Here is a 19,581-nt window from a genome sequence, read left to right on the forward strand (position 1 = left end):
TCGTTCGAATTTTCGACTTAGTATGTTTCACCCTCGTAAACAAACAGTTCACACGTATATGTGCTGCCAAAAAGACAAATGCAAATGCGATGAGATCCTTTTGAGATGATTGAGGGCTAGACAAAATATGATTTACAACAATTTAAGATGACTTTATTAGTTTAACTGTCGTGGCTTGTTCTACGACGCAATAAAAAGACTTCTTTATAAATGATTAATTAAAATCGCATTATATTATGTTGTATATGTACAGGGTGTTTTTTAGAGGTATACAAATTCAAATTTTTTGCAATAAATTGATGAAGGTAACCCCCTTGTAGAAACCATAGCTCTGTCACGTCAATACCATTAAACTGAGGTATGAAGAAGTCAGTTATCATGGTTCTGTAGCGCTCTCTATCGTCTTTGAAAAAATATGGCCCAAGGATTATACCTGCCCATAAAGTACATCAAACAGTGACTTTTGATAGATGTGATGGCGTCTCGACAAAGGCTTCTGGATTTTCTCCACTAAAAATTCAGCTATTCTGCTTTTTGACATAGCCATTTAACAAAAAATGTGCCTCATCGGTGAACAAAAATTTGCGTTGAAAAAGAGGATCAAGTTGAATAATGTTATTGGCCCATTCACTGAACCCACGACGCGCGTAATGGTCATTCAGTCTATTCATGGTGAAATGGCAAAACGTACTGACTACAAATCAACTGTCAACTGTCAAATTGACAGTCTGTAGAAACCAAAGCTATAAAAAAACACCCTATGTATATTATATATCACTATGAACTAGATATATTGTATATCATTCATAATGCAAATTTGTGTTTCCTTGTAAGTTTTCCTTAGTGAGGCGTTATAATAATGTTTTATTTTTATACAAAATAATTCAAAGAAAATGAATACTGATTTTATTTTATTATTTATTGTATTAAACACAGACTGAATTATTTATGTTTTCAGGCATATATCTTTGTAAGTAAAATATACATACATACGTTTCACAAATATCTTTCCGAAATAAAATAAAAAAAATAAAAAAACTGTAACTCACATTGTCCACCTCCGTAGTGTAATGGTCAGCACGCTCGGCTACCGTTCTGGAGGTCCAGGGTTCGATTCCCAGGGGAGGTCAAATAAATAAAAGTGATTTTTTCACTCTAATATTTATACAATATTATCCTGGACTGGTACCTAAAGCGGAGCGCTGATCACCTTCCCTTCGTGTGTTAACGATCAAGATAACACTGTGTTTATATAATGCAGTGCCCTATGCACCATTATATCGAAAAAAAGTGTAATTCACATTGTCCACCTCTGTAGTGTAATGGTCAGCACGCTCGGCTACCGTTCTCCCGGGTTCGATTCCCAAGGGGGGTCAAATAAATACAAGTGATTTTTTCACTCTAATATTAATTCAATATTACCCTGGACTGGTACCTGAAGCGGAGGGCTGATCACCTTTCCTTCATGTGTTAACGATCGAGATAACACAGCGTTTATATGATGCAGTGCCCTATGCACCATTGGGTGCGGATGAGAGTTTGAAGGAAGAAGAAGAGGACAAAGTTAACAATGCCTTAAAAATAAAAGTTTTAATATGTTAATCTTACGAATATCAGCATTGATAAGCAGTCTATTTTTGAATGGTATATTACATAAAGTTCACTTAAGTATGAACCTTAAGGGAAGTGTTATTATAACCATACTACAAAGTTAACAATGCCTTAAAAATAAAATTTATAATAAGTTAAACTTACGAATCTCGGCTTTGATCCCTGAAAACGACGCCACACACAGCATCACAACAAAAGTAAATCTCTCCATCTGGGAATCCCTGTCTGTGGGCTCGACTCGTATAGCGACACTTGAACAGGCTCTGCCTCGGCTCGGAGTAAGGATAGCCCCTGAGGCTTGCGCGGTATCACTGCCTCGGAGTGCTGCACTGAGCTGACTGAAGCCCGCGAAGGCAGGGATTTCGACATGAACTAGAAATCAATCGGCCGGTACGCGAACACGCGTATTGGATTATTGTGCGATAGGCAAACTGGAATGATAAGGAACTAAGATGTGTGACCGTGAAGTAAGGAAATCAGGTAGTAAAACATTAAAAATGTGTCATTAATTGAGTCACTTTGTATTACTTTACGTATTAAATGTGGAATCAAACACTGATTTTTTTAATATACTAAGTTGTATGTATATATTTATATTTTTTTTGACATCTCATAAAAAATGAAGAAGAATATGGAAGTCTGGGCATTAACGGGGCTGACGACCGTCATAGGCTGGTATCGTAACCAATGTTTAAGTAATATTTGAAAATATATTTTATTTACAACATTTTGAGTGTGTCCAAATACCTGTTCACAAAATCTGGATTATCTCCAATTACAGGAGTTATTTTCACATAATTTTTTGACATCTCATGAAAGATGAAGAAGAATATGGAAGTCTGGGCATTTACGGGGCTGACGACCGTCATAGGCTGGTTTAAGTGATCACTTTACACACGTGTAACATTCACCAATTCCAACCATTATTGACAACCACACTACTCAAATTATTGAAAGTTCTACGTAAATTGCTGTTTTTGCATTTTGAAGAAAAGGTATTATTGTTATTTTTTTTTAAAGTATACAGAAAACATTCTGGTTTTATCTAAAATAATATGTTGTACAGTTAAAGTTCAATTAGTGGCTAATTTATTTTTAATGCATTACATTATATTTTTAAACTATAAAAACGATCTCCTGAAAAATCAAGTATTTTGATATTTGACGTTGTTGAAAGGAGTGAGCGATATGTCGAATCAGCATCTTTATCAAACACTGTATGAAAGCTTATAAAGTCTAATTTAAGGGTCGATTATTGAGACATTGAAGGATGAACAGGGGTAGAAGCTGGTTCTTATGTTTTAACACAGGAAACATGTAAAAAAGGGATAGCCTTTGATAATTATGATATTATTAATCATCTTTCTTTCACTTTATTTTTTGACATCTCATCAAAGATGAAGAAAAATATGGTAGTCTGGGCATTAACGAGGCTGACGACTATATATATATATATATATATATATATATTTATATATATATATATATATATATATATATATTATATATATATATATATATATATATATATATATATTATATATATATATATATATATATATATATATATATATATATATATATATATATATATATTATATATATATATATATATATATATATATATATATATATATATATATATATATATATATATATATATATATATATATATATTCGTATTAATTTTTGACATCTCACCAATAGATATTTCTAGTGAAGTTCTAGTGATTCAAGAACAAGGTTCCTGGAAGTTCTATATATATATATATATATATATATATATATATATATATATATATATATATATATATATATATATATATATATATATATAAATATATATATATATATATATATATATATATATATATATATATATATATATATATATATATGTATATATATATATATATATATATATATATATTCGTATTAATTTTTGACATCTCACCAATAGATATTTCTAGTGAAGTTCTAGTGATTCAAGAACAAGGTTTCTAAATTGGTTCATATATATATATATATATATATATATATATATATATATATATATATATATATATATATATATATATATATATATATATATATATATATATATATATATATATATATATATATATATATATATATATATATATATATATATATATATATATATATATATATATATATATATATATATATATATATATATATATATATATATATATATATATATATATATATATATATATATATATATATATATATATATATATATTATATATATATATGTATATATATATATATATATATATATATATATATATATAAATATATATATATATATATGAACCAATTTAGAAACCTTGTTCTTGAATCACTAGAACTTCACTAGAAATATCTATTGGTGAGATGTCAAAAATTAATACGAAAATAGATTTAAATAGAATTAGATAGAAAATAGATCAACATAGATTTTTGAATTCTATACATTTCTAAGCAATCTCATAATTTATTTTTTTTAAAAGAAAGCTCTTGTGCCTGGAAAGGGACGTTTTCTTCTTTTTTTTCCTTTTTTTATACTATCATGTTTTAAATTTTAAAAATATGTAACTGTAGAACATATATTTTTATTTTAATGAAGAAGAAAAAATAGTCTGCCTAATAAGAGCATTCCTCATCCCACCAAAGATGGCTATAGTGAACTCGTGCATACTGTGTTAGATTGCATCGAAACATGAGTAACAATTAACAATTAATTAAGTCGTAACAATCGGCGGGTATGTATGAGGAGATGCATGAACGTGGAAGAGGCGAAGAATGTTTGCAAGGACAGAGTGGTGTGGCGCTCTATTCTCTCTGCCTACCCCTGCGGGGAAGCAGCGTGATGGCTAGTTAGTTAGTTAGTTAGTAATTGTAAAATTTAAGCTTCAAACATACATATTTAAAAACATACATGATCGAACCCCGGGAAACCAGATTTTAAAGAAAAATATTTGCAGCGAAACATTAAAAAAAACCTGCGAAGACTGAAGAACATATATATTATTACATAAAATTATTATAAATTAACTAATTTGGTTTAAAATTTAAAAAAAAATTAAGTATACAGTACTGTGACTGTATTGAAACTCAATAACTGTAATATTGTATTGAAATGTAAAATGTTACAAATAATATACATATATCTTAAAAGAATCAACGTCATATAGTATTTCATTAACAAAATACAGTACTATGTATGTACGGTATTACAATTTTCTCGCCTAGGCTGAACTTTTCCATATCTGAACAGGCCAAATCCCAGATAGTTTGGATTTTTGGGTTCTACTGTATTACCACAAAGTGACAATAGAATTAAACAAGAGAACATGAAAATCTGGTTCACACCACGTAGATGACTGTAAATGGCAGGTTCAATTGATCACTTAATAAACTGTAAGACATACACCATCCTACCAATGGTTGACAACCACACTATTGAAAATCATTTTAAAATTCCATTTTTTTTATTTTATTGGATATAAAGATGCTCTTTCATTATATCGCGTAGCGCTCCGAAAAATTCTACACGGAAAATTTATTGAAATGAGGAAATTTATATATTTTTAGGTCATAATGTCAGCAGTTTTATGTTTTACATAGAAAAACTGCGTCGTTCCTTATTATATTTCTACGAATTCAGCACTGAATCCTTGAAAATAATGTCATAATTAACATTTACATTGTAGTCAATCTGAAAACAAAACAAATGTTTATTCACAATTTATTGCTGAGTGAGTATTATGTGTATACATATATATATATATATATATATATATATATATATATATATATATATATATATATATATATATATATATATATATATATATATATATATATATATATATATATATATATATATATATATATATATATATATATATATATATATATATATATATATATATATATATATATATATATATTTATAAATATATATACATATATTTTATTTTTGCATTTGGATTGCGCATAACGTAAAAAAAAAATTCCAAAAATTTCCCATACTGGAGATGTCTCGTGTTGGCCATATGCTCCACCTAGGGATGAAGATGAGAAAGAAAGATATTTACAACATTTTGAGTATGTCCAAACACTTGTTCACAAATCTAGATTATCTCCAATTATTGGAGTTATTTTTATCCAGGATTCGGACCTCACATACTAATATAAGAGTTTCTGCTCAATAAAAAGCTTCTTTCATCTCACCAATATGATGTCTCTATGGAAGTTGTAGTGATTCAAGAACAAAGTTTAAAAATCGGTTCATATTTATAGAACATCCAAGAATTCGAGAAGTGTCGTTGTCAATAATGGGTAGAATTGGTGAATGTTACACGCGTGTAAAGTGATCACTTAAACCAGCCTATGACGGTCGTCAGCCCCGTAAATGCCCAGACTTCCATATTCTTCTTCATCTTTGATGAGATGTCAAAAAGTAATGTGAAAGAAAAATAATTAATAATATCAAAATAATCAAAGGCTCTCCCCTTTTTACATGTTTCCAATGTTAAAACATAAGAAACAGATTCTACCCCTGTTCATCTTTCAGTGTCCCAATAATGGTCCCTAAAATTAGCATTGTAAGCTTTGTATACAGTGTTTGATAAAGATGCTGAACGATTTGACATATCGCTCACTCCTTTCAACAACGTCATTTATCAAAAAACTTTTTTTTCAGGAGATCGTTTTTACAGTTTAAAAATATAATGTAATGTATTAAAAATAAATATCAAGCCACTTATTGAACTTTTTACTATGCTACAGATCTTTTTAGGTTAAAACTGAATGTTTTCTCCATTTAAAAAATATTTTGTGTATTTAACTTATTTTTTTAAAATAATACCTATTTTTCAAAATGCAAAACAACACTTTTTGCCGTGAAGCGGGTAAATATAAAGTAAAAAATATGCCGCTTTTGCTGGAATATAGTACATTTTCTGGGCATTACAAAAACATGAACAACTGAAAATGACGATTTTTGATATTTGACGTTGTTGAAAGGAGTGACCGATATGCGTCACAATGACAAAGATGCTGAATGATTCAAAATATGTGTCAGAATAATAAAGATGATGAACGCATCGAAACACGTGTCACAATAGATTTGAAGAAAATGTGGTATTCACCAAGTAATTTTTTTAGTATTTTCGTAATAAAATACCGCAATAGATGCTTTTAGCAATGCAATATTTTTTCGAAGGAACTGTCTCATTTCAATCGAGTGACTCGAGATTGCATGTCTGTAATGGCACCCGTTTTTCGATTGCGCAAGTCTATTCTCTGGTAATTGCACAGGAAAAGATCTGCGCTGGTGTTCTGAAGACAATGATTATCACAATGAAACATGCCTGCGAGTTGGAGACGTACTATTAAAAATAATGTGACACTACCGACCATCTCGTAGCTCATGCAATGTCACCAAGGTGGATGGTTTTAAAATATAATTTGGTAAATCATGCAATTTAATGCTCCTTTCAAGAACGTCATAAATGAAAAATCCACAATTTTCAGTTTTGCATGTTTTCGGAATGTCCAGAAAATGTATTATATCCCAGCAAAAGAGCCATATTTTTAACATAATATTTACCGACTCCGAGGCAGAGTGTTGTTTTTGCATTTTGAAGAAAAGGTAATGTTTAAATATTTTTTTAAATATACTAAATATTTTTCAAATGTAGAAAAAACATTCAGGTTCTACCTAAAAAGGTCTGTTGCACAGTAAAAAGTTCAGTTAGTGGCTTGATATTTATTTTTAAGATATTGTATTATATTTTTAAACTTTAAAAACGTTCTCCTGAAAAATTAAGTTTTTTGATTTACGATGTTCTTGAAAGGAGTGAGCGATGTGTCTGTGTCTGCCAATGTATTCTTCTTCTTATTCTTATCCACACCTCAAGATGCATAGGACATTGCACTTGTTGTTATCTTGATCGTTAAAACATGGAGGAAAGGTGATTAGCCCTCCGCATCAGGCACAAGTCCAGGATAATATTGAATAAATATTGGAGTGAAAAATCACTTATATTTATTTGAATTCCCCCCTGGAAACCCCTTAACTAAAACATAATTAATAATAAACTATTCTACAAATAAGAAGAGGGGTAAGTTAGGGGGAGGGGGGGTTAGTCAAGGGGGTGGCGTTTGAAAATAAAGGAAAAATGGAAAGCAAAGGTGAAGAATTTTGAAACAATATATTATTTGTTAAATTAATACTGGAATTTAAGTTTTTTTGGATATCTTAATTTTCTAAATAATTCATAATTTGGCCTTTAAGGCAAGGTGTAATAATTTTTTAGTTTATGAGAGTGAAATGAGCGATTTGTATCTCTAATGTAAAAACAATATATATATATATATATATATATATATATATATATATATATATATATATATATATATATATATATATATATATATATATATATATATATATATATATATACCTGAAAATGACATCTATGAACGTCTTTTCAAACTATAATATAATTTAGAAATGCTACTTGTAAACCATTGATAAAAACAATGTATTTTTAAAAATTAGTTTTAAAAAGTTTAATAAGTGGCTTCATATTTATTTTTAATAAATTGTATTATATTTTTGAAATTTAAAAACCTTCTGAAAAATTAAGTTTTTTGATTTTAGACGTTCTTGAAAGGAGTGAGCGATATCATGAAAAATAATTTCTTTAATTAGTTTTGAGTTTGTTTGATAGATGGCGCTCAGGTAAGTACTAAAAAAATAGGTGTTTTTCGTTACTATATTGGAAACAAAATAAATACATACTGTATCTACGAAAATGTTTTATATTTTTTTTAGCATTTAGAAAAACTGTCAAAAAATGTACTTTTAATATCACTCATTATCAATTATTCGTATGCATCGTATTCATAGGTTTTATACAATATGTCATTTGTTTGATATTTTCAAAGAGAAAAACTTTTTTTTACTATGCAATAGAGCGCTTGTGCACTACAAGGAATTTTACCATCCGGCAGTCTGGTTTTAAAAATAAAAGCGACTACTAAAGTTTAGCGTGATCGAATTTACGCGTACCGTGATCGTGCACAGATCGAGCGCTTGGTCCGAAGAAAGAAAGACAAAAGCACAAGCCAATCATCCGTTTTATCATGCTACTGAAGTGCCGGACGGCAAAACTCCGTGTATACCACAAACGCCCATAATATTGACCAGTAAGCGAATAAAGTATAATAAATAGCAATAAGCAATAATAATTGTGAATAAATAATTCTCTTTATTGAAAATATGATCAGTGTGTCCAAATATTCGTCGTCAGATTATTTATTTATGTTACGAGTTCTCAATAAAGAACCGGGGTTACGATCTGTCATAGGGTAGTTTAAGTTATCACTTTATACACGTGTACTATACACCATTCACCATGATTGACAACCACGCTACACAAATTTTGGAATTTAATATACTTATCCTAAAATTGACACGTTATTTCATATGTGAGTCCAGCATCTGTGGATGACTTGAGTAAGCTTTTTATTTAACAGAGACTAGTAAGATTCTTCTCTAATTATTGAACATATTAGGAGATGCCTGAACACACAATTTTCAATTTGTATTAATTTTTAAACAATGATTTGAAACACCCAAAAATCTTAAATTACGTCTAATTATATAATTAATATTATGCACGTAACAGGAGGTTGATGTTTTTATTTATCAATATGGATACATTATTATTTTTTAAATACAAAAATATATTTCATTTCTACTTTTGACAATCATAAATTTTTTATTTATAATCTTCATCCAAAAAATGAAAACAATTGTTCTTTTATTGCACGAACATTTTTATTTAATCCAACCACTTATATCAAAGTAACACAGGAATAGGTATAAGATTTATCACATTATATAACACAAACCTTAAATTAAAAATACTTGAAGGTAACCATTTTGTTAAATTCCTCAAGGTAGGGGGATGATGTCATCGAGCTTGTATCCAACCACAATCCTATTGGCAATTTTCTTGAATAAGTTTGCAACAGTTTTTTCAATGTATGGTTTAGCAGCCCTCAGGAACTCACCCTTGTTCTGGTTCGCTAACTGGGTGGCAATATCAGCTGGAATGAAAATAAATCATGAACTTAATTAACTTTGAATAAAAAATATTCTTAATATGGCTACGTGCTACGCATCTCGTGGACCGGTATTGTCAGCAACGCAAATTTGCTCCAAAGAGCAAGAGCAGGGAGACAGTTTGGCTGTCCAAACTCAAAATACAGTAAGGGACATTTTTTTGTAGTACGTTTTTTTTTGCATTTTTGGACTAAGTAGATTCTTCATATTATTTTTAGACATCTCATCAAAAATGAAGAAGAATATGGAAGAAGTCTGGGCATTTACAGGGCTGACGAGCGTCACAGGCTGGTTTAAGTGATCACTTTACACACGTGTAACATTTACCAATTCTACCCATTATTGACAACTATTCTTCCCATTATTGACAAATTCTAAGAAGTTCTATATATTTTAACCAATTTAGAAACCTCGTTCTTGTTTAGAGCTGCCCAATACAAGGACAATTACTCTCAAGTGATAGTCGACGTCAGGGAGACATGACATGACACGCACATACCTTACTATTGATATGTGTTACACCCAGGCTTCCTTAAATGGGTGAAGTCTTTTTTTTTTGCTCTAAAGGACACTTTTGCTGACCATCCTAGCATTTGCATTTCAGCAGTTTCTAATTGCCTAGAGTAGATGTTATACATCGTCCAGCATTCGGAGGCATAAACGAGGGCGGGTCTGATAATAGTTTTGTATAGTTTTCGCCTCACTTTGTTAAATATTCAATGCTTTTAACTCTAGAATACTAAACTATCGTAAAAATTACAACGGCAAAATAACGATTCCTGGAAAAAAAACAATGTTGACGTCGTTCCTGCGCTTTTTGCTTCACAGTACCTTCCTGGTGAATATTTATTTTTTCATTATAACGTGATCTTTTAAACCCAAAGAATATTGCCATTATATTATGAATTTTGAAAGCATAAACTTTGTGGATCATGGTGATACATATTCCATATATTCTATCCTCATACTTCTTTCCATCTGAGTCTTTGTACTTGGATTGTAACAATTTTTTAACTTAAGTATTTCTATATTTCCATTCGCCAGGAACTACGATTAGATAGCTTGACGCTGGCCAATATCTGTACCCGACGGGTTCTCCAGTTCTTTGGACACGTTACGCGTGGCAACGAGGATAGCCTGGAACGACTATTTGTGATCGGTAGCCTGGAGGGAAAGAGAGGAAGAGGAAGATCTCCCACACGATGGACCGATCAAATTAAGGCAGCAGCAGGCACCTCAGTGGTTGGAGCGCTACGTGCAGCGCAGTCAAGGGATAACTGGAGAAGGGTGATTGCTTCTGCAAGGGTCACAACCCTCAGCAACGAGGAATAAGACGGAGAAATTTCTATATTTTGGAGAAATAGAAAACTTTGTTTTTTTATCACATTTTTATTAACAACCAACTAGTTTCGGCAACAACCTGTTGCCCTCTTCAGGGTTTATTTATGACCTAAATGTTTATTTATGATACTAAAACTAAAAGTTTTTTTTATTTTCTTATTTATTCCTTATTTCTATGCCGTATTTTTTACGAATGTTTACTGAAAATGTCACTCGTAGGATAGTTTATTAATCTAGGGTTAACTTGAATAAAATTAAATTGAAAATTATAATTACCAAACTGAACATCTCCATTGAAGAGGTTGGTGATTCCGACAGCGATGTCCTGAATATCGATATTAACATTGACAGATGTAAATTTCAAGTACTCTTCTCCGTTCTTCTCATCTACTTTGGCCTTCAGGAGCAGATCACCATGGACCCTGCCTGAAATCATGGGGTTTTAATTAATTGGTATTTTTAAATGCTAATAATGTTACTTTTAAATTTCCTTAATTAAAAAAATTGTATGGTTCATATGTATTATCCATGCTATTGTAAGGAAGTGAAACTTGGACTATCGGATAGGCGGAATGAGGGCCTACACGATAGTCCACAAGAAAATTCTGTAGTGCACGACTAGAACATTTTAATACAATCAAACAGTTCATGTTCGAGGCTAACGAAAATTTGAAACAAAGGCAAAATAAAAGAATGGGTAAATGATCAACATATTTTGTTTTTAAAAATAGTAAAATTTTGAAGTTTTTTAGTTTATTATGTTTATATGTATATTTCACATAATAGTAAGATGGAAATAATAATAAAAATAAAATATGCAAAAAGAACTCCACCGACAAGACGTTGAGTGGCGTGGTGGGTTTCCGTATGGATTCCATATGGAAATAAAATATGGATACGAATTTATGAATGGTTGTTTACTTATTTTAACTAATAACCGAAATTCCAAAAAAAAAAAACATTAAATTATAAAAAGTATAAAAGCTCAATTTAAGGACTTTTAATATTTATGATACAAAAGGATAAATCAATATGGGTAGATAACAAATAGATGGATATTATAACAAAGCATATGCCCAAATAAAAATAACAATAAAAAACAAAATAAAAAATTGAACAAGTAAAATGTTCATGAGTATTTGACCATGAGTATTTATGTTAAATTAATGATAAAATAAAATATTGAATAACTTACTCGCATTCGCCCTGATGTCCCCTTTTCCATGCAGGGGAACCACGAGCAACCTGCCATCCAGATCATATTTCCCGTCAAGCTGCAGGTTAGGAATGTAGATAGAAGCTCTCACTTCTAGTCTGTCTAAGTCAACACTGAAAATTGTAAAAAAAAAAGTTGTTTCATTAATTTTTTTGTGAGGGGAGAAAAATACGTATTAATACGTATTATGTTACAAGGCACAGTGGAAGTTTTTTTGTTGACATCTCAACGATTCTTCTTCTGATGAAGAAGAATATGGAAGTATTGGCATTTACAGGGATTACGATCGTTATAGGCTTGGTTAAGTGATCACTTTACACATAATACACTTTTAGAGTGTACTTACTCAACTTTCTTCAATTTAAAGTTTCCAGCTCCGTACACCTTTACATCTCTTCCAACCGCCTTAAATTGAACAACGTTCCCCTGGTCTACCAGTAACTAAAAATAAATTACACTTATTTTTATATTATTATTACTATATTAACTGCATATTAATGTGCGGCAAAACGATGTATGATAGATGTTCAAATGGTGATATGAGGAAAGTATGCAAAGTTGAGATAAGGATTATCGACAGAAGTATGTATGAGGATGGTGTTGTGTAGTGGCTTAAATGTAAATTATATGGCCCATGAAAATTGTGGAATATTAGGTTATCTTATTTTTTTTGCCAAAAATGTTGAATAAAATTTCTTTTGCATACGTCTACGTATTATACGAAAGTGTCTATAGATAATTTTTGTTTTGAAATATAATTTTTCCATCGATCTTGCATTTTAATAAATGTCCCATTCATGGTATACTGGTGTACCATTCATGAAACGGTGTTTATGAATGGGACCTTATTTGATATCAATTTTTCAGGCAATTGAGTTAATTTTTTTCGAAAACAAAGTACTGCATATTTGTAGCTTAAATATTGAATAAAGAAAGACTACGTTTACTTTTTGTGATTTATTTAACAGAGAAGAACTAGAGAGACAAAATCAAAAACGTACCATTCATGGGCACTCTCCCTTACACCCTTAAATATAAAAATAAAACAATTGCATAAATCTGTATGCCTACGGATAGTGATGGTACGGTTGTTTTTGTTAGTTATTTATATAAATATTGTAATATGTAATTATAATTTTAAAAAAATAATTATCCGTGTTATAATTACTTCAGGGATAACCAAAGGCTCGATTCCAGGGACTTTCAATTCTGGGATTCCCTTGATCAGCCTCGGCCGAAGGAACTCTATAGAGTTTCGAACGCATTCACTGATTGTATCCTGGTCTCGTTTGCATACGTGAATATATTCAGCTGGAACAAAAATAAACTAATGTTAATTTTAATTTGCCATATAAATGAGTTGTCCGCCTCCGTAGTGTAATGGTCAGCACGCTCGGCTACCGTTCTGGGGGTCCTGGGATCGATTCCCAGGGGGGGTCAAACAAATATGTGTGATTTTTTCACTGTAATATTTATTTAATATTATCCTGGACTGGGACCTGAAGCGGAGGGCTGATCACCTTTCCTTCATATGTAAACGATCAAGATACAACTGGGTTTATATGAAGCAGTGCCCTATGCACCAATGGGGTGCGGATAGGGGTTTTATCTATTATTATTATAATATATGTAAATAAAAATATTTTTTCACACTGTTAGTTTTTATTATTGTATAAAAGGAATAACCCGCAAAGCCTGTATAAGAGGCTTGTCTGCAGGTAGGATAGTAAGGATAGGGAAGGTAAATGTGAAAAATACATCACAAACACCCAGACCAATTGATAATAAATCTTTCTTGAATTTATTTTGCACATGGCGGGAATCGAACCCACGTGTTTCGCAGTCTAGCGTCTACCCAACTACGGTACGGCGCTGGCACTTCTTGTTTTAAAAAAAAGGTTTATTTTAATCTTTGTTGGGAACAGGAGGGATAATCTAATGTGGACCAATCAAGAACTTGTCAACATTTGCTCATTTGCTAGAAAGAAACCACGTAAAACTCCTCAGGAGAAGTATGTTGACTGTTGACTGTCGTCAGCAGGTATCCGTTCCACTAAAAGAGGCTCGGTATTTTGTGTCCTAGCTTGGTTTATGGTACCAATGTCCTTCACTACCTGTGGCAAAGAAATCCGATAACTATGAATACAGGAAATTAAAGCATTTACGCAGTGACGTCACATCATCACCTAGCGGTAGAAATAATAACTAATCTTCCTTTACTATTAGGAAAATTATACCAGTTGCGTTTCGGAGCTATAGGAAGTCGTAGATAAACAGGATGTCCAGTCATTGAACTCCTAAATTTGATAATAAGTTAATAGCAAAATAATGTGTATATAAATATACTAGACATGGGAGATCAAATAAAATAACCGGAATCATATATAAAATTTATTACTAAATTCGGTTTTTCAATTCGATCATTTAAAGCTAATAACACCAATCAGTGCTTAAATTTGGTTTTTAATAGATTTATATTATCCACTGACACTTCGTGATGGAATTGCATTTTTAATATATTATTAGATTAAAACCAATATTTTTAGCTTTTCCGCTTTATTTTAATTTGACCAGCGACCGGGTTTCGTCGTTACCGACATCATCAGACTGGTGGGAGGCTATACAAATTGTTATGTTATATATAAAACAAGGCAGGAGTTGATAACCATGATTTGATATAATTATATTGAAAAATTAATTTAATTTGAGTGAATTTAAGTATTGTATGATATTAAAAATTATAAAAATATATTATAAAAATATTTTTAAAATCATACAATACTTAAATTCGCTCAAATTAAATTAATTTCTCAATAAAATTATATCAAATCATGGTTATCAACTCCTGCCTTGTTTTATATATAACATAACAATTTGTATAGCCTCCCACCAGTCTGATGATGTCGGTAACGACGAAACCCGGTCGCTGGTCAAATTAAAATAAAGTGGAAAAGCTAAAAATATTGGTTTTTATGCCAAATATACGTTGAGTCGTAACTCAATCCCTAAACCATGGTAAAATTTTACGTAACTGATTTTTTTCCTTAAAACAACGTTTTTGTCCTGAATACAATATGCATGAAAATGATATTTAAAAAAAAATACAGTTTATGGTTATAAAATATGTATTATATATCTAAGAATAGAGTTATTGAAAATAAGGAGTCAAAAAATCAATGTTTAAAAAAAAACGAATTCCAATATATCAGGTAAATCCTAAAAACATGAGCGTGAATACACGTCCAGCCCTCAGCGCGGCCAAGTGCTTGTGATTTGAATGCCGGAGATCTAGGACTTGATTTTATTTTTTATTTTTTCTCTCTTATATTTATTCAATATAACCCTAGACTGGTACCTGAAGCGGAGGGCTGATAACCTTTAGTTCATGTATTTAAAGATCAAGATAACACTGCGTTTATACCATGCAGTGCCCTATGCACCATCGGGTTTAGATGAGGGTTTGAAGAATTTTTTAAATCAATTACTTAAGCTTTAAAGATATAAGGAGTACCATTTCAGCGTTTGTCAAATTGCTGGGCGTTTTTATAGATTATGATCTCTCCCGTCAGTCACACCTCTAAAATACATACAATATATAGCCTCTATAATCGGTTTTACATGGTACTTCTTTACAACAAACAAAAACAATGAGATAGATATATAATATGTATTTAAATCACCATGGCGGATACGTTAAAGGTAGCTTCACTTATAAATTATATTACAAAGTTGTTTTTGCAATTCATCGTGATCCATCCCGACTCTAATTATATTCTTGGATAAATAACGTAATGAGTCTTTAGAATAGGTGAGTTTATAGAATAGGTACTCAGAGATACGTTTTATTCGAGATACGTTAAATCAATGTTACGTAAATATACCAACAAATAATAAATATTTAATACAGTGAAGTGTGGTCATGAGATTGGTCATATCGCTCGCTCCTTTCAAGAACGTCATAAATCAAAAAACTTGATTTTTCAGGAGAACTTTTTTAAAGTTTAAAAAGATAATACAATGTATTAAAAATAAAGATCAAGCCACTTTTTGAACTTTTTACTGTGCAACAGATCTTTTTAGGTAAAACCTCAAGGTTTTTTCTCCATTTGAAAAATATGTAGTATGTTTAAAAATCATAATTAAACCAAACATTTTCTTCAAAATGCAAAAACAACACTTTCTGTCCTGTAGCGGGTAGATATTATGTTTAAAATATGCCTCTTTTGCTGGGATATAATACATTTTCTGGGCATTCCAAAAACATGCACAACTGAAAATGGACGATTTTTGATTTATGACGTTCTTGAAAGGAGTGAGCGATATTTCTAGGAGGTTGCAAAAATTTGATTGGTGTGGTTGTAAATCATGTAAACTAATCACTTAACCAGTCGATGACAGTTCATTAGCTCAGTAAATACCCAGACTCCATATTCTTCACCTATATTGAGATGTCAAAAATGTAAAATTTATTAATTTACAAAAGTATATTTTTTTTGTATAAAATGATTACTTTCGCTAATGAATGTGCTTTATTTTAAGATTTACTTGGTAAATACCACTTTTTCTTAAAATCTATAGTGACACAAAAAGCTTTAGTAATAAAAAATGATGCTGAATGCATCAAAACACGTGTCATAGTGGATTTTAAGAAAAAACGTTATTAAAAATGAAAATATAAAACACGTTTCTGAAAAAATCATAATAATATGTCAATAAATATATTTTTATATCATTAATTTATATTATTAACTGCAAACAAAATAATAAACGTGCCTGTTTTCCTTATTGTGTTTAGCTTTGATAATAGATGATTGTTATGAATTTTAGGTGTTTGGCTTTTTGAGGAAAGAGGAAATACGCCGTAAGACGCTACAACCCATGGTCAAAACTGTAGTCAAGAAAAGGCCATGCCTCCCGAGAGCCGCCATAAAGCTTGCCTCTTTTAAGAGATCTGGTTCGCTGCTCAGGACCTCCTCCACAGTATACTGGAGGGAAGGATCGATGGATCTATTGGCAGAGAATGGTGATTCGCCAGGAACGTCCGGACCAAATATGGCTATACCTCCCAAACGTCCCGGAAGAGGAAGATAATATAAAGAAGAAGTGGAGATATATTCTGCCAACCTACCCTTAGGATTGTAACTAAAGGATAACATATCGTTCACTGCATTCAAGAACGTCATAAATCAAAAATCGTCAATTTTCAGTTGTGCATGTTTTTAGAATGCCCTGAAAATGTACTATATCCTAGCAAAAGAGGCATATTTTAAACTTAATATTTACCCGCTATAGAGCAGAAAGTGTGGTTTTTGCATTTTGAAGATAAGGTATTGTTTAATATTTTTTTTAAATAAACTAAATATTTTTCAATTGGAGAAAAAACCTTGAGGTTTTACCTAAAAAGATCTGTTGCACAGTTAAAAGTTCAATAAGTGGCTTGATTTTATTTTTAATACATTGTATTATAATTTTAAACATTAAAAACGTTCTCCTGAAAATGAAGTTTTTTTGATTTATGACGTGATTTTGATTTATGAAAGGAGTGAGCGATATGTATGACGTGATTTTGATTTATGAAAGGAGTGAATTTTATGAAAGGAGTGAGCGATATTTATGACGTGATTTTGATTTATGAAAGGAGTGAGCGATATGTTTAGTAAAATTATGGTATGCGAAGAAAAAATGATGCAATAATGTGTTAATATTGCACTTAAAATCATTCACGAAAATAATATTTAAGGCGGAATTTTTAATAGCCCGCAACATAATTTTCTTCAAACTCGGCTAACATTTAAAGTTTTTAATTTTTTTTTTCTTACCGTTTTTGTATTGAAAAAATAAGCTTGTCGTAGAATCAAATATGTGGTTTTGAAATGTATATCGTCGTTACCGACAGATCCAGTGTGACCCGGTAACGGGTCACATAAAATATATGTGGAAAAAATACATAGTTGTTATTTTATTATATAAAAAACGATTGTTATATTTCCTTCCGGCCCGAGAAAACCCAGTGAGAAGACATTATTGAAATTTTTCAATAGGTATTTGATAAAAAATAAATAAAAGAAAAATAATTTCCGTAAATAAATAAATGAATTAAAGAAATCATATTGGATCACGAACAAAACAACAACAAAAAACTGGATAGCGAAAAAGATGTTCCGAAAACATTAGGTCATCCGCAAAAAAACCCACTTAACTTCTGAAACGTGGTGATTTTAAACTTAGCATATTTATTGTTAAATTATTGTGTTTTCAGACCAAAGTTCGCATTTAAATCGTGTGTTATCCATATAGTAAAAAATGCAACGTAAAAGAAAATAAGAAAAAAAATAAAACTTGCTATAATTTATTATCAACAGATAAATTTTTAATACAACGTTTTGAGTATGTCCAAATACTGGTTTACAAATCTGGATTATTTTCAATTGAGAGTTATTTTTCATATTATAAGCCCATGACGGTCGTAAGCCCCGTAAATGCCGAGACTTCCGTATTCTTCTTCATCTATGTTGAGATGTGAAAAAATAATATAGATATAATTTCAGTCGGGTGGTGGTCCCGTGGTAAGTGTCGCAAAATCTGAGTCAGAGTTTCTGAGTTCGAATCCACTCTTCCACAATTTAACCTATTTTTAACAAGTTTTTTTTTCATATGATATTTTGGCATCTCAACATAGATGAAGAAGAATATGGAAGTCTGAGCATTTACGGGGCTTACTATTGTTATAGGCTGGTTTAAGTGATCACTTACCAATTCTACCTATGATTGACAACCACACTACTCAAATTCTTAGAAATTCTATATATATATGGTTGAAACACAGTAGAATCACTAGAATTCACTTGAGACATCTATTGGTGAGATGAAAGGAGCTTTTTATTGAGCAGAAACTCTTTCATTTGTATGTGAGGTCCGAACCCTGGATTATAATCACATACATGAGAAACGCTAGAAAATATCCTTTTCATTTTATTATCATAGCTTGAGTTTGACCAGTTAATTTATTCATTTTGAGAGTGTCCAAATACTTATTCGCAAATGTGAATTATCTCCAAGAGTCAATTTTAATATGAAATGTACATGGTTGTATTAATAAGAAGAAATCAAATACTCTCTTTCCACAAAAAAAATTACACACTTAAATATAAAAATAAAGTGACAAACCTTCTAGGGCTAAAAAGTGTATCTTTCTTGATTAATATCTAGAGGAAGTCTAAATAACTCTTGGATGTTGCAGAAAGAAAACATGATACGAAGGCAT

At 30.7% G+C, this 19,581-nt stretch overlaps 1 protein-coding gene across 1 annotated transcript; it reads right to left on the reverse strand.

Moving 5' to 3' along the window:
• Positions 1-9,447: 9,447 nt before the first annotated feature.
• Positions 9,448-17,473, reverse strand: LOC148299617 (circadian clock-controlled protein daywake-like). The gene is made up of 6 exons (XM_088275884.1): positions 17,255-17,473; positions 13,486-13,644; positions 12,664-12,758; positions 12,297-12,430; positions 11,378-11,527; positions 9,448-9,744 (listed from the first exon to the last, which is right to left on the reverse strand). The coding sequence occupies exons 1-6, from the start codon at positions 17,471-17,473 to the stop codon at positions 9,590-9,592; spliced, it is 912 nt and encodes a 303-aa protein (XP_088132010.1). The 3' UTR covers positions 9,448-9,589.
• Positions 17,474-19,581: the final 2,108 nt, after the last annotated feature.

Source organism: Brachycentrus maculatus, unplaced genomic scaffold, assembly GCF_059751285.1.
Source record: "Brachycentrus maculatus isolate JH-2025_06_01 unplaced genomic scaffold, ASM5975128v1 h1tg001049l, whole genome shotgun sequence".
In the NCBI taxonomy this organism is placed as follows: domain Eukaryota; kingdom Metazoa; phylum Arthropoda; class Insecta; order Trichoptera; family Brachycentridae; genus Brachycentrus; species Brachycentrus maculatus.